General features: G+C 42.9%; 1 protein-coding gene across 1 annotated transcript in view; it reads right to left on the minus strand.

The window, feature by feature from the left end:
* Nucleotides 1–16,839, minus strand: part of LOC125883186 (uncharacterized) — a 152,452-nt gene that overhangs the window by 67,400 nt on the left and 68,213 nt on the right. The window contains exon 3 of the mRNA XM_049567406.1: nt 1,935–2,091. Coding sequence (XP_049423363.1) covers nt 1,935–2,091 — 157 coding nt within the window. The remainder of the gene's footprint in view (nt 1–1,934; nt 2,092–16,839) is intronic.

Genomic DNA, 16,839 nt, shown 5'->3' on the forward strand with positions numbered 1-16,839 from the left:
ATTTGTGGCATATTTGTGTGGACAGCAACTTCAGCGCCTATATCTTGTGCAAAACAAATTCCTGCTCTTTTCCAAGTCTTAATGAATAAAAGGAAAGCACGAAAACATCTTTTTAATAAGCATATTCTCAAAATGTTGAACTACTAATTTATACAGTAGCTGAATAATTTTCATTTAAATGTTTTTTTAAAGATTGTAAAAATATACATATTACTTCTATATGTGACAAAAAGGTTGATTTGAATATAAATAAAGTTATTATTTAAGAAAAACACATAATAACACACTGATTTTACTGGGCGCCCACTCATCTGATGGTCCCGGGGACTCATAACATTGCAAAGCTATCATTATCACACCTATAATATCACTAAATGATTCAGGAGACTCCTTTATTCTATGTCGAGGAAACTACTGAATGGGTACAAACAGAACCAAGTACCTCTTTCTACTTTCTTTTTCTCCTCTGATTTGATAAAACAGGGTTTCAATAGTTCATTAAGTTTGAATTATTGCTCTTTTAACTGATTGCAATAATCACTTTTACACTAATTAACATCACTCTGAACTTTTATCCAGCATTTGCAGTGTAATATTATCAATCCACTGCTGTTTTTTATACTAAAGTACAAAAAGTCCTTATGTGACAAGGCTTTTTTATGACTGGAGTTACAACACAGAAACCTGTCTGTGATGAGACATCACTGATTTACCATCATCAGCTCTCGTGTTATTGTACATGCACAATCAGCAGCGAGGAATCATTTATGAAACATAATGTTTTCTCAGAACCCTCTCTAAGACGAGGTGATGCATCCCAAGGGGCCTTTTGTATAAACAATTCAATTTGTTTAGGTATCGTCTGGAAAAGTAGGAGCGCTCTCGTAAATAACAAATAGTGGAAGACAGAGTGATGCCTCTTCCCAGGGGGAAATCTTTAACTCAAGTGGATAACCATACACAGAAAAGAGTGTCACAAAAGAGATGGAAATCTAAATTTTAGATTCGAATCCATCCCGTACATAGAAGGAAATTTCTTTCCTAGTGGGCGAGTTTATCCTGATCGAGGCTCACAGGACACATACCTGTTCTGATTTTGAGTCTTGCCAGTGTGAAAAACAAACAAACGTGAAACTCTAATAGGAGCTGCGCCTTGTCAAAATAAATCAAAACCTATATGACTGGACCATGTGGGACTTTAATTTGAAAGGACAGACACAGGAAGTGTCCACGCTCTGCAGTCAGACAGGAGTCAGGTTAATCTCCAGGGCTGGTACCTGCGGTTATTCCACAGGCTAGTTAATAACATGTCGGGCAGGAAATCCAAAGTGTGGGGTCATTTTGAGAAGGTGAAGGACGAACCCAAGGTGATATGTAAACTCATCTTCATTGGTCGACTACAAACATGACGTATCATCTGAAACATGGAAGTAGCTACATGCCCATTAGCCCACAGCATCATTAACAGGCGGCTCGCTCAGTGTGTGATGTGCACTATATACATCCCAACATGTGGATGGAGAATTCTTTTAACTATTTTCACTATATATTATCATATATTACCGATGCGTTCCGTTCCACCATTACTTACATTTCTTGCCGTCTCCTACGGTTGCATCTTGTTTGATCTACACTACGCTGCCTCTGTCCTAAGCCCCTCCCACCAAACAACCACGAGCATACAGTAACCCAGTGTTTCCCATACACTGATTTGTTTAATCTTATTTCATTGTAGAGTTGGACGCAGCTGCTTTGCTCTGCCCCTCTTTGCCCCGCTCTGTTTATCAGACCACAGATGAGACAAGATTTAGCTAACAAGCCGCCCCATGGTCCATCCGCCTCATTCCCCACCCCTGTGGACTGCTTCCATGGGAGGGGAGCCCCCCCCACAAACACAAACACACACACACCCCCTAGAGTGTGCTGGGTCTAACCTGTGTAACTGCAGCAACAGAAAGTTTACTGATCCAGCAGGGAGTCGTGTCTGTACGGTCCTCTGGAGGTTGGTGCTGGGGTTTGCACTGACTGGCTTCGCATTGCTGGAGCCACTGACTGGGGTCCTTCTGCCTGTTCTCCTCCTGGTGAGGTGGTCTGTAGAGGAGGGGAGAGAGGTGGAGGACACACTGTGACTCGAAGCTCTCGCTAACATTAGGTAGGCCCATAAAGATGAACATAAAGCCACAGCCATGTTTGGCTCTGGTTAGCAGAGGGCTAAACAATTAGCAACATTTTCTCTCCATCTCTTAAACACGTTGCAGATATTGACATGTTTTACTTAGTTTACTGTCACACTCTCTTTTAGACTCTCTTTGGACAAGTCCATCTTCCTGTTTTGGGTTGCTTTGCAGTGTCGGCAGTTGTAGCCAATGCTGGAATAGAAACTTTTTCTGCTGGACTCTCCGCCATTGAATCGGGCTTTCATCGAAGTAACATGCACGTGCATCTGCATCTGTAGAATAGCCAATAGGAACGGCCTGTCTCTGAAATAACCTAAAATTGGTCGGAGTCTCCGATCACAGGCCAGATTTTCTAAAGCCTGAAAACAGAGCCAAGAGAAAGAGCAGAAGTCTAGTTTTCTCTCAGTCCACTTGAATTACAATATGCTCAAGAGTTATAATGGGAACTATTTTCACAATGATGGCAAAATGAAACTGCCAACCGAAGCTTTAACATTTAGTTCTTGTTTGTTTTGATGATAAGAGCCCAACCCCCCCTCCCGACGCCACTGCCTGTCAAACGCTTGCTGGTAATGTTCCAACCAACAAATTTATAGTTGAGCTTAGCTGCAAAAACTGTCTTTTCTCACATCTCTCTCAAGGTAAATTCTATATTAAGCGGTGGCAGACTTGGAGCAGACTCAGCAGTCTAAGCAGACAATGGTGTAATCAACAGTGAACCAGTGGGGCACTGAATCCTTTCCTGTGAGTACAGCGAGGGAGAGAGGCTGGCGAGGAGGCGGGGGGAATGAAGGATGTTACCTGGGTGTTTGTCTGACAGTTCTTCCTCTCTGTATCTTCACCCCTGCTGGCAGCACTCATCAACAATATTAATCAAAGTCTGATGTCTGCTCAATTAGACCAAGGCTCTGCTCGACAACAACCAAACAACACAGAGCCTCAGGTGCACAAATATGCACACATACATAAAATCACATGCATAAAACAATATGCACACTCAGTAGTAGCAAAACAGAAGCATTTTCCCCACTCTTAAGCTTTATCCACAGAGATATTTTGTCTTTTTTTTGGTAGCTGCAAAAGGCATTTTCTCTTGTTAGCAGCAAGGAATGGCAGTAACAGGTAACCCTTAAAAATTCAAGGACCTCAATACCCACAAATCATATAACCTGATGTCAGAGAAGCACACACAGCACCCTCATGATTGCCAACCTTGACAGTCTGCACTGATTTATTCCAAAGGATAAACATTGGTGAGTCTGTTTCTGTAGACGAAATGTTGAAATGTTGCTCTTCAAGGGGGCACAAACTTTTGATTTATCACTTGAGTGTGCATACATTACAGACACTGGAATTTCACTCAAAAAAGGCCAAACCTGTGGCATCTAGATTTTTCAATATCGCTGGCTCCTTCACGTCATCGTTGGGGCCGATAAAAAAAAGGTGTAGTTAAAGCAGACGAAGTACAGAATCAAGAATGCAACTTACAGAATTCAAAAGCTCTGAAACAGCCATAGGTTCTAGTCACAAAACAAAAGCAAAAGCAATGTGTCATGAGACTGCAGTTGGTTCAGATCCAGGTCGGAACACCTTCTCACCACAAACCAACTGCATCAGAGTTCGTTTGTAACCGGACTGAGACTTCCTGTTCAAGAAGGTCTTAGTCTGGCTGTTTTGGTGCAAAATATGTTGTGTATCTGGACGAGGTCAGGTATTTCAATGGATGTAGTATTTGAATGTCTACCTTTGAGTTTTTACTCTTAAATATGCAGATAATTTGGACTTTTATATCTTAAAGTTGTTGAAAGGCCACCCGAAATCAATTTAGTCAGAGGTTCAGAAAGCCTGGAAATTGACGAGTGCACAAAAATGGAGTGTGATTTAGTGCTGGTCGGTACACCAGCAATTGCTCTTCAAGGCAACCGCAAAGTACGCTAAGCTTGGGGAGGTGTAGAGTGTGTTGAGATTGGAGCCCTGTTAACTGCATAATAGCAACAAAAAAGACCCAAACAAGTAAAGAAAGAAAAAATAAAGAAAAAATGATAGACACACATTGGCATTAAATCATACTTCTTTAAGTATAGACACCATTACATAGTCCAAGAATGGTTGCTTTACTTAATGGAGTTCATTGGCTGATCCTTGAGTGGTTTCACTGAGCTTTCCCAACTTCAAGTAAGCCATAACATCATTGACCCAGCCGCCAAACAGAGGGGGCAGGTTAGACTTCCAGTTGTACAGAATGAGACGTCTTGCTAGCAATGATGAAAAGGCCAAAGCACAGGTCAGGGCTCGAGAGGAACTCAGATCTCTTTGGGCCACACTAAATAGATGCCCAGTCATGCAAAACAAAGACATACCATTAACCGAAAGAATCTTATACCACCAACCACTAGTATGACGGCACACCTCACAGTCTGAAAACCTCTGTTCTAATGCAATCAGATGCAATAAAATGCTGTTGAACTAGGGCTGCAGTGATCCAGTGCCATTTTGTTTTGGCGTGGATACTGACCTTAAGTGAATCAGGTGTTGGCTCTGACATGACTGACTCACATTATATACAGTTTGTTTATCAGTGTTATTATAAAAGTATGTGCACTTTCAGTCGCATTCATTCTGTTATGGTGTTCTGCGAACGCGGGTTTTAGCACTGCAGCAATCCCTGGCCTTATGTTTCTCTGAAAATAACACAAAAACAAACCAAATCTGTATTGGGAAAGTAAAGTTCAATCAATGCAACCCTACGTTGAACCCCAACATTGGACACAGCTGCCTCAAACTCCAACTGGCAACCGATAATTGAGAAAGGATCCTAGGAAACCAGTCTGTGTCCCTGCCTACTTTTCATTTCCTTGATCTGTCATAAGTCATCATTCTTTCTTGTGACGCCATCGTGTCTACAAGGCATCCTGCATTTTTATCTGACTGGGCACTCACTCAACATCATGCAGTGGAAATTAACAGGACAGATGGCCGATAGAGAATCCAGAACGTGCAACAAAAGACAAAGGCCAAATGCCACTCCAGGAAACAATCTGGAAACCAAAATAAGCAGGGAAAAAATGATGTTGCTTAACACTGTCTGCTTTCTATCCAAGCATAAATTTAAAGGCAAAGACTGGTGTCGTGAGTCAGTATATTGGAAGGTCCAGTTGTAAAGCCCCGGGGTCCGGCATGATGGAGGACGGATGTTGTGTATACTGCGGTTATTTATCCTCCCGTCATCCCTCTTCCCCCTCGGTACATCCCTCTGTTCTGGCATGTTATTAAAAACAAACAGCTCTATACTCTTTGGACTAGCAGTGTCCTTGCTGCTGCTCACCCACAGCTGTCAGCCTGTGTGTCACACACACAGCCGATCGCACACACAGCGGCAGACTGGGACTCTAAATCTAATCTGGGAATTTCAGGACAATATGAGGCCACTTAACACAACTGACACATCTGAGTCTGAGGCACTGGAAAGAATGACAGAGAGTAAAAGTTATGTTTAAGTTTATGTGTTTATCTTTAAGTTACATTTTCAACTTTGACATTAGAAGTTTGTGTGTGGACTTGACCTGAACTTTTACAACAACACATAAACTAAAGAAGTAATTATGTATAATGAGGTGTCTATAATAGCAGGGGCAATTATTTTATTATTTCAATCGTAATTTATCCTCCTGGTCCATACAGAGCAATCACCCACCAGGACAGATCTTTGCTCTGCCAACAGTCGTCATGACTCACTCACACACACACTCACACATACAAGACTTCAGCTGAGGACCATGGGAGTTCTCAACATGAGGGTTGACAACAGACCAAATTAGATTCTCCAGACTATCCTCACCAGAAAAACAACATTGTTGGTCATTTGTTCAAAAACTTCTGTGTGTGTCCTGTCCTCTCCTTCCGGCAAAGATAGACCTGACATGTTGTATCACCACAAAACCTCTTAGTGACTAGGTCTGACACCATTCTCGGAACCCACTGGCTGTATTCGGCGTCTGACTACCGGCAGACGGCGATACAGCCTCTGGGGGCAGACCTCCAATTTTTTGGCATTCCGGTTTGATTTGGGCGGAGGAGGTGAATTTCCGTTTCTGACCTCCGTTTATATATAAGTAAATATGCTGAACCATTGCGATGGATTCAGAGTTTGCAGTAACGCCAATTATGTTCCGCCTCGTTAGTTCACCGCACGGACCGTTTAACCTGGCAACAACTGCAACCGGCTCAAACGTGATTGGTCAATATCACGCGGACTACAAACAGCCTACAACCGGAAACCAGGGCTCTTCCGCTCTTCTTCCGGAGGCAAAATTTCCAGGGACTGCCTACAGACTCTACATTCACTGAATGTAGAGTCTGTATATAGAGACTAGGTCTGACACAGAATGTGACCTTGACCCTGAAGACCCTGGTTTGCATCATGTCCCCCAGCAGCAGTCACTGCTAGTTTCTTTGAACAGTTAAGATAATATTTTACTTCAAAATAAGTGCTATTTTAGTTTTTAGGAGAAAGTAAGGTTATTTTCTCTAGGGATGGGCATTTAAAGTACTTACATTTTCTAGTACTTCCTTAAATTTATTATAGAGTGTTAAAGTACTTGCCAAAAGCAAGTCTAGAGTATGACCAAGAATTTAAATCAGCCAACAACAGAAAACTGGTGGAATTTGAAATTCATTTATTGAACAACCTATGAGAGTCCAGTTCAGACCAAAGATTCAGGACAAGACGAACTGAAACAACTTGCAATGCGCTGTTCTGCAACATTCTAAAACCTGCCGGTTCACACCAATGCAACTAGATGAGATGGTGTATCATCTGTATGCAACAACTCTCTGTACTTCTGTTGTGATTTGCAGCTTTTCAGACTTATTTTGTGGCTGAATATAATTTGTAGCTTCTTAAAATCTGAATGAGGATAGTGATAGTGAGATACTGGCTACAGCTGCATTTGTGGGAGTGATGATACAGTGAAAACCATAAAACAAGCATCAATATATATAAATCCTAGCAAGAGAACACGCCATCTGTGGTCATTTTGACTTGACCAGCGGACTTCACTACAAGCCGATTGGCTGTAATAAATAGGGTACCTACCTCATGCTCTAAAACCAGCTGAGTTGCAGGTGACACCATCAGCCAGCTTGAGTCGAGCTCAGACCGGCCAGTTCACACCACTGCAAAGTTCTAAAACAGTTTTGTTCCTTGGGAATCTTTGGTCTAAACTGGGCTTAAGAAAAATCTGCAAATTTTCTGTTGCTGCCATTTCATAAATTAAATGCAGTGCTAAAGGACTGTATATGGAATTCGAAGCCGTTCTCATCCTGGTTAGCTCAATGTCTGCCCGGTTAGCATAGCAGCACCAGCTAACACCCAACACAGAGTCATCAAACTGTCCCAAAAAACTGGCACCAAAATGATTTGACTCTGTGTTGTGCCGTACAAGGATTTATAACAAAGGCCTACACTTTATCCATAAACTTTTGGGCCTACATGTAACAATCAAAGCCTGAGACCACATGTTGGCGCCCAAAAGAACAAAGGAATCAGTCAACCCCCTTTCTCTGTGTGAATCAGCTGATTCAACCCCAACACAGCACCCCAGCTGACCAGCAGAGGTCCCTTGAAATACACAGCTCCCATTGGGTGAAATCCGCCACGGCCAACCCCGCACCGGTGACGTCACGCCGGGGTATATCATCACAGAGCGTACCTGAGGGAAACGCTTCTGGCTGTGATCCTCATAGCTAATAGAAGTACCCGCAACTGTTCCTAAAGCTTAGCAACTCGTCCCACGTGGCGAACGCTTTAGAAAGAGTTATTACTGTGCACAGTTAGATGCGTTTTAGGCCTACGGATTTCCCTCGCTGGTCGAGCTGATCTCCTCTCCTCTCCCTCACTCTGTGCGCCGAGGAACACAGAATAGCCGATGCACGACCACGGATTGACCCTCTCACCCGGATGCCCGGATGCAAGTTTGGTAGATAACAAGGACTGCCTGCTTCAAGAAGAAGGACTAGGAACCCCTTCTTTCCCCGAGTGATTCCCCGCTACGAGCCGGAATTATCTCGCCTCGCCAGAGACTTGCACCCTCGCCTAGGACCCGTTAGCCGCTGTGATCCGCTAACCACTTCACCTCTGCGTAACAAAGGACGCGAGAGGAACGACACATCACTCCACCTTCTGCAACAGTAAGAGGCTTTAGCTCTGGGCAGATAGTAGTTAGTGTGTGTTTTCTTTTAAGTTTGTAAGGGCTTGTTTGATACGGACCGCGCGTCCGATTTTGGCTGCATTGTTATTGTAAAAATATTGCCTGTGTTGCTGCTGTCTGTTATTCTCCTGCCCGCTTGTGTCTGCTTGTAATACGTAGTGATCCGACCTCGCCGGACCGCTTATTGTGTCGCCGCACGCGGGATTGATCAGTATTTCGCTGTGTTGGTTCAATGTCCAGATTCACGCCGCCACCAGCTGAGCCGAGCGCGTCTCTGAGTAACACAGACGGGTTACTGCATCTCAATACCGCCTGCGTGACCACACCTCTGAGTGCGTGCTTTCTTGGCAAGCCGCCATTGCGTGACGTAGCTCGCAGCGTCACAGCCGCCATCTTGCTACGCTCACACGCATCTCTCTCACACACCCACTCGCTCAGACACACATACACACACACACACACACACACACACACACACACACATTCTCACTCACTCACCCACTTTCTCACACACCCTCACACACACACACACACACACACACACACACACACACCCTTCCTGATGCTTGCTGGTTGATTCGGTAATGTTTTACAGTTGATAGCGTTTATAGAGCAATGTTGATGTTGGTTGTAAATTAATGTCATCAGTGTGAATAAACCCTGTTATACTGCAAAGAGAAGTTGCTTTGGTTTTTCATTGTATACTGTGATGAAGCCGGTTGACAAAGTCAGTGCCTGAGCTCCACTCCTTCCTGTTCATCTTATAGTTGCTGATATCTCCCTAGAATTAGCTTCCTAAGTGAACAAACTTGAGACTGAATTTACGTGTGATCATTGGTCCGGTTTTCCCGGTGGTGCCCCGCTGTAAGCTAATTTGATTATTATGCTTATGTAATAATTAATTAATTATTAATTAATTAATCAAATATTTTAATAATCCATAATTAATATTAATAATTATGAATTATTGCCAATGATCATATTTAGCTCCTCCTCTTCCCAACACTCTGTCATTAAACCCTTTAACAACTTTTAAGTAACATTAGCCACGTGACGCTAACAGTTAGCCCTGTCACTGTGTTTGTGTGTGCAGGTGGACTCTCACTGACTGTCCCCCCAGTGGAGCTCACACTCCCACAGGAGTAGTCTCCAAGTGTCTCATAATGACCAGAAAGAGAGCAATGGGAGGACAAGGAGACGCCGAACGAAGCAACACTGCGTGCGCCTCCACAATAAAATAAGATTTTACCAATTTTTAATAGTAAAATATATGTAAGTAATGTTCACACGTAGGAGGTTAGTCGGAGTTACTCTATGCCTCTATACCTTAAACGAATACTGACATCCAAACAAGTGCTCAAGGACTTATGCCCACCTCAAATTTATACACTGCTTTCAAGTGATCACTGAGCACTTTACAGGAGGGGAGAGGAAAGAGACAGAGGAGGTAAAACTTTTCCCACTTGGTGCATGAAGGAGGGAAAAAGTCAAAAGAGGTTAAAACTCCAGCAACACCTGTCGTATAAAGAACATTTCTTCAGACCTTTACGACTTTTATGTGAAGCCAATGCATTTTGGCTTGTGGATAACAAAAATAAAGGCCACGAGCCAAAATGTGTCGGCATCATAATAGAATTGCTCTTTATACAGGTTTTGCTGGAGTTGTTTAGTTCTTCAGAAAAGAAAGAGACAAAATGGAAGAAATGAACAAGACACAAAATCATGGTCCCAAAGTCAACAACAGCCACACTGACTTGACATTTCTTTGCAAGAGGCTGTGTCAAAGCAAAAGAGCAACTCCATGATCGTAGCTTAACTCAAGCAAACTTTAACCACAGAGGTAATGACAGTTTGTTTATGGAACGTTATGGATCATTGTTGAAGTACGGTGGCCAACAGAGGAGAAGCCAATTTTTTAAACACAGAGAAAAATACAAATCAAATACAACAACAGAAATGTGCCACAAATCCCCATGTTTGGTCCACCCCAACATGTCACTCTGCTCAGGGCTGAGTTGTGGCTGGTTTTGAGGCTCATGTAACCACTGTTGACACTGTGGCAAGTCTTACATACATCAGTAAACTACAATGCCTCTTGCAGCAGCTGTAGACTACAAAAAAATAACTTCACTCACTGGGTCGACTGCAGGCAACTTTTAAGGTGGAATGTTAACTTGTGATGTTACTCAATGCATGAGTTAACAACGTCAATCCATCACCACACCTTAAATTTCAATATGACAACTCTGACCATTACTTTTATTGCCAATCTTGGATGACATACACTTTTAGTAATGAGTGATTCTTCAGACATTTATATATAATAATTTCAACTGGACTGTGTTAACTGCGTATATCCCAATTCTCACAGAAAAAAAAAAAAAAGCGCTGTGGAGCATTGTTCCAGCTCCGGCAACACTAAACCCCTGAGCTTTCCTGAGAAGGACTAAATGCACAAAGCTGCTATTTTTAATTATACAACACTTAGTTCCGGCCCTGCAATCTGATTGGTCGAAAGACAGTAAAACCGTGACGATATTGGAGTACAACATCACAGTTATTTCACTGTGTATGTATCACTCCACCTCACAGCTGACTGCAATCAACAATCAAATCAAAACTGACAGTTAGTGTCAGTTAGGTCAGCAGTTGCGTTGCATCCCTGGAAAAGTATTTAAACAAACTTCCACCAGATGCAAATGCCCTTTATCTGAAGCACAGGATGACAGCAGTTCACACAGACAATATCTGGTACACTAAAGCTCCGCTGGGAATAAACTCACTTGCACAGATGTTGCCGAAGATGTGTAAAGAGGCGGGGACAACAACTATCTACACCAATCACAGCCTCAGGGCGAGTGCCATACAGAAGCTGTCAGATGCGGGACTTGAAGCGAGGGAGATCATGACAGTGAGTGGGCACAGGTATGATGTTGTTTTAACGTGGCCTATGTGTAAAGTTAGTCTTCTAATTAGGGGTCAGGCCCTAAAATATACCTTTTGTCTTGCAGGTCTGAAAGCTCATTAAAAAGCGACAGTCCACCATGCAGTCACCAGAGACTTATTTCACCGGCTGCACAATTAATGGAAATGTGCAGATAAATGTGTATAAAGAGTAAGTGCCTGGCGCACCATGTCTGCGTTACATAGCAACGGTGACAGCGGAGTCCTGAGGGAACTATTTTTGTTGGCGGAAGACAAATAAAATGCTTAAATTATCTATTTTGTCCTCATTTTTCAACACTTCTTAATTAGCCTTGCTTATTTAACTGTTGAACTGTTGTATAAAAGCAATATCACACTCGAGCTCGTGATGTTATACTCGTATATCGTCACAGCTGTGACTGTCTGCCTGTTCTATTTTGTTCTGAAAATGTCGGCATGCAGCCTCCTTCTGTGGACGATAAACAAGGTGCAGACTGATAAAGGAGGAAATACAGTGAGCGCTGGACGACAACAACCCCGCCCACATTTAAGAGGACTGTTTGTGGTGGAAACACTAGGGTCTAGGTACCATGTCTGAAGGGTTACTGTTGAAAGGGTTTGGTGGAAACGGGGCTTAAAGGAAGCGGTAAGTGGAATAGCTTGATTTCTGACTCACAGAGACCAAATAAGTGTGTTGTTTCAAAGTGCATGAAAGGGGCATGAAAAGGTATGTATTCTTTCTTTACATTAGGCCTTAGGCAGTTACTTATTTAGTAATCCCCCTACAGCATTTTTCTGTTGCATTTCTTTTTGGGTTTTGTGTGTTTTTGACTTTGCATCATTTTTGTATCTGCTACAGGTGGGGGAAGAAATCGATACAGCGCAGACACAAGTATCGCTGTTTCTATTATATAAATTATTACAAATACATTCTATATACTAAATATACTACCAGCCACCGTATGGAAGGCACTGAAAACTACCTATCTTTGGTTTGTTTCTAGGACTTGTTCAGTCGCTTTAACTATCAAGTTGAGTATAAGTACAGAAGTTGAACATAGCACCACATGCAGATTTAGACGAGTCCTTCACTGACTTTGATCATCCATATGTAGATTTTGCTAAGCTGCCTATTAAACGTGACCGTCAGCGTGCAGGTTTTGGTGCTGCCAGTCACCCGCTAAACACGATCAGTGACATGCAAAATTCGGCGAGTCCAACAACATGCAGATTCCGATTGTTAACCTATTAAAGTGTGACCACTCGATGCAGTTTTTGGTCACCCCACCTTAAAGTGTGACCAATTGGCTAATGGGGGAAGTGCCTGCGATTCCCCGGCCCCAGTGTTTTGGGCCCTCACTGCCTGTTCTTTATGCATTAGACCAGAGCACTCAGGACAGCTCATGCTAATTCTCTCCCTGAAGAAAGCAATTAGACCACCGCACTCATCTAATGCTCGGAGGAGGGAGTGGGAGGGAGCGCGTCGGTGGGTGGATGAGAGACAGAGAGAGGTAATGGCAGGGTGGGAGAGCCTGAGAGAGGGGCGTAGAAGAGAGAAAAAGGCAAGGGATGCTTTTCTGGCCATCGCATTTCTAAGAACTATTCATTCCTCATCCAATTATGAGTCCTAATAATAATTTCATCAAGGTTTGCTCCTTAAAAACTGTTGGTCCTGTATAATGAGAGTGAAATTATTTGACTGGTGGCACAGGGAATAGAGTGTATAAGAGAATAGCACAGGAACAGTGTGTGAATGTGTGTGTGAGCGTAGGTGAGCTACAATATAGAAGCACTACCAGTTTAATGAGTTTTGGGGTTTATTATAATAATTTTAAGCCAAAGTCAGGTCCACTAAAATTATGTTGACTTCCGAACATTACGCCTCTCTGAGATGGCTGAACATCTTATTCCAAATGCACATCAATGTGCTGCAATAACAGTTTCTACTCTACTGGGGAGGGTTTTAACAAAGATTTTGGGACCTAGCTGCAGGGATTTGCTCCAGTTCAGCTGCAACAGCATTATTGGGGTCGGCCGCTGATGTCTGGTGATAAGGTTTGACTCGCAGCTGACGTTCCAATTTATCCCAGAGGTAGGGGATGGAGTTAAGGTCAGGTCAAACTGGGAAAACCATTTCTTCATGGATGTGGCTTTGTGTCATGTTGAAATAAGAAAGGACCTTCCCCAAACAAAATCAGAAGCGTGTAAAATCAAAAATACCACTTTATGCTGCAGCATTAAGAATTCCCTTGACTGGAACTTCTTTCAAAGATATCTCATGCTCTTCTACTCACATTTAGACAGGGAGCAGGCAGTATTTTCACCAGAAATGAAAATGTAAAGACATAACTAGGTATTTTCAGGCTGAATGGCGATACACGATATATATCCCGGTATCATCTACAAAGTGGGCGCAGTAAGAGCCTGTTGCCTGCAGCTCTTCATCAACATCTCACTGTGGCTGTTTCTGCTTTCACTTTCCTCCCGGGCGTATTATTAGACTTGACTTGACTGAAGAAAAGCTGTGAACAAAGTTCCACTAATTTGGTGATAAACTGTGGAGATGACAGTGGACTTCAGGAGAAGCCCCCCCAACACTGCCCCGCCTCACCATCCTCAATAGCACTGTGTCTACTGTGGACACCCTCAGGTTTCTGGGTACCACAATCTCTCGGGACCTCCCATATAGACACTGTCTGGAAAAAGGCCCGACAGAGGCTGTACTTCCTGCGACAGCTCAGGAAGCTCAACCTGCCCCAGGAACTGCTGATCATGTTCTACACAGCCATAATCCAGTCTGTGAGCTGTACATCCATCACCGTCTGGTTTGGATCCGCCACCAAACTGGACAGAAACAGACTGAAACGGACAATCAGGTGTGCAAAGAGGATTATTGGGACTGATCTTCCCTCCATCGAGGACCTGTACCTGTCAAGGGTCAGGAAACGGGCAGGAAACATCTCTACAGACCCCTCACACCCATGACACAATCTGTTTAAACTCCTCCCCTCCAGTAGGCGCTACAGAGCACTGTTCGCCAAAACTACCCGTCGCAAAGACAGTTTCTTTTCCCAGGCTGTCGCTCTGATGAACTCCTAACAGTCACAGAGTCAATTCTAGTACATTAAGAGTCTACCGGAGTCAAATTCCTTCTATGTTCACAGATACTTGGTGAATAAAGCTGATTCTGATTCTGAACAAATTTCAATTCCTGTAGATTCTTCACAAGAAAAGTCCCTTCTTATTTTGTTCTGTAAATCTTTTTATTGTGAAGCACCAAAAAAAGAAAATGTTGAGTTTTCGAGCAGCAACTTCACACAACTTCCAATACGGCTGAAAGCGAACATGAAAGAGTAAAATAAAGCAGATATCTAAAGACGCAGGACGCAGCAGAGAAACTAAACTCCAACCCACAGAGATTCAGTTAGAAGCTACAGATGTACAGAGAGCTGAACACACAGACAGAGGTGAGTTCGCTGTCACAACACACACAGCTTGTTTGAGGAGGAGAAGCGGAGTCATCATCAAGTTTTGAGGATGAGTGCCAAAGGTGCTCACTTACACAGATTTTAACACATCTGCAAACAAAAATCTGAGAGGAATAAGTCTTCTGAGTGCATGAAAAAGTCTTCGATCTTTAATTTAAACTCTTGAAAAAATAAGAGCAAAAACAAAAGTGTCGCATTTAAATTTCTATACACTGTGATTCTAACTTTGAACCCAACAAGAGAGGATGCCTGTAAGGAAAGTCAAAGGTCACGGTCAGCCACGGTACAGCATGTCTGTAACTAGCAGGCACTCAGTGCCTAGTTTGTCGACACTTTTGGCCGGGTGGATGATGGCCATGGCAGAATTGCCAAACTGAGGTCTCTACCCTAAAGACAGACTCATCACTGGGAATATTTTACTTCTGCTTTTAGCAGCATGACATCATTCTTCTTACTTAATTATTACTAGAACTCAAATACACGTCGCTGGTCAGACCGAGGTCATGACGACACTGTGGTCCAAGCAGAGCTGAGTCACACTGAGTCAGTGTCCACTCAGTGTCATCCTCCAGAATGATGCCGCATGCTTGATTACACACTCATTAATTGCTTAATGTCCCTTTTTAACGTAACAACTGTGAGACATGTTTTTGACCTTCTGAACTTCTTGTTTTGATCATGAAAAAAATAAAATGAATGAAATCGAGCTGAACACTATGAATAAAATAGAGATATAGCAAGAGGAGAACAATAGTGTGCAGATATCTATCGGTTCCTGGAAAGCCCTGTGCAGTGCTGCAGGCCATGGAGCGAGGCGTCAGAAACTCCGTTGTGATGTTTGTTCGAAGAGAGTGGGTTATTTGGAGATGAATCTGAACCTTGATCACTCCAGGACCTGTCATTTCATTGTTTTCTGTTTACTGACAGATTGGAAACGATGGGATAAGATGGGGATGTGTGTATTAGGTTTGTCTGTCCCCCTCGGTGCCTCCTGTATATATACTGGGGTTGTGTCGGGTTGCGGCTGTCATCTCATATTATCTCTTGACTGACATGGCGCTGGTACTGTAGGCGAACGTTTCAGAACACCCAAACAGAGAGAAGAAGAAACTGGACTCGCCATTAGTGTTGGAATACAGGATGTCAGTTTCGTTTAATTTTGCTTTCCATAGCCTGACATCCATTAACCACTAACTAACTGCTTAATTTTTAAGAAAAAAATGCAGGATACAAGAGGCCTTTCCTTTTAGTCCGGTGCTCCGTTGATTCAGTGAATTTAAGAGCTGCATTCAAAGTGCTATCCATTTAGAGGTGGTGAAATTTCAATGTTTTGAGATGGAGAGAGATTGAGAGATGCCGAAATAAAGTGCCCACTGCTCACCCACTGGTCTCCAAGCTAGCTACACCGCTCATTCAGCAGTTACCACTATTGTGGGTCGGTACCGGACAATACTGTAAGAGAACTGACTTTATTCAAGAAGTCAGTCAGTCTGTCCGAGAAAAAGATAAATATTAAATAATATATAAAATGAATGATAGTAAAAAAAAAAATAAGTACTGCTTGCAAACTGTATTAGAGAAAAAACAGCCTAAAAATGTCATAATATTATTTATAAGCCCTATGGTCCAGTTCTTGGCTCAATATTACTGAATGAGCAGAAGCATTGTAAGAAAATTGTGATGCTGTTTGGGCTTTTATATGTAATTTACTGTAGCAATAATTTGAGTTAATGATTGAAACCATACAACAACGGGAAACACTTGACTCTCTGTTAAGCCCTTTTCTACATGGCCACTTGCCAGTCCCATGTTAGCAACTGTAACTAGCCAGGCTTTCAGAACAAGGGAAAATGCCCAAATAGTGTGCATCAGGAACCTGCAAGTCCGACAGCAGACAGATGCCCAATCCCATTTCTACCCCTTAAATCTTCCACTTGGTATTGAGCGCCCTCGCTTGCGAGATAACCCTTGATGAGGGAAGTGAGAAATATTAGGATAGAGATCTTACCCTAATAAATGGGACACCACTTCAGGCAAATT

The sequence above is a fragment of the Epinephelus fuscoguttatus genome, linkage group LG22, assembly GCF_011397635.1.
Source record: "Epinephelus fuscoguttatus linkage group LG22, E.fuscoguttatus.final_Chr_v1".
NCBI classification, from domain to species: domain Eukaryota; kingdom Metazoa; phylum Chordata; class Actinopteri; order Perciformes; family Serranidae; genus Epinephelus; species Epinephelus fuscoguttatus.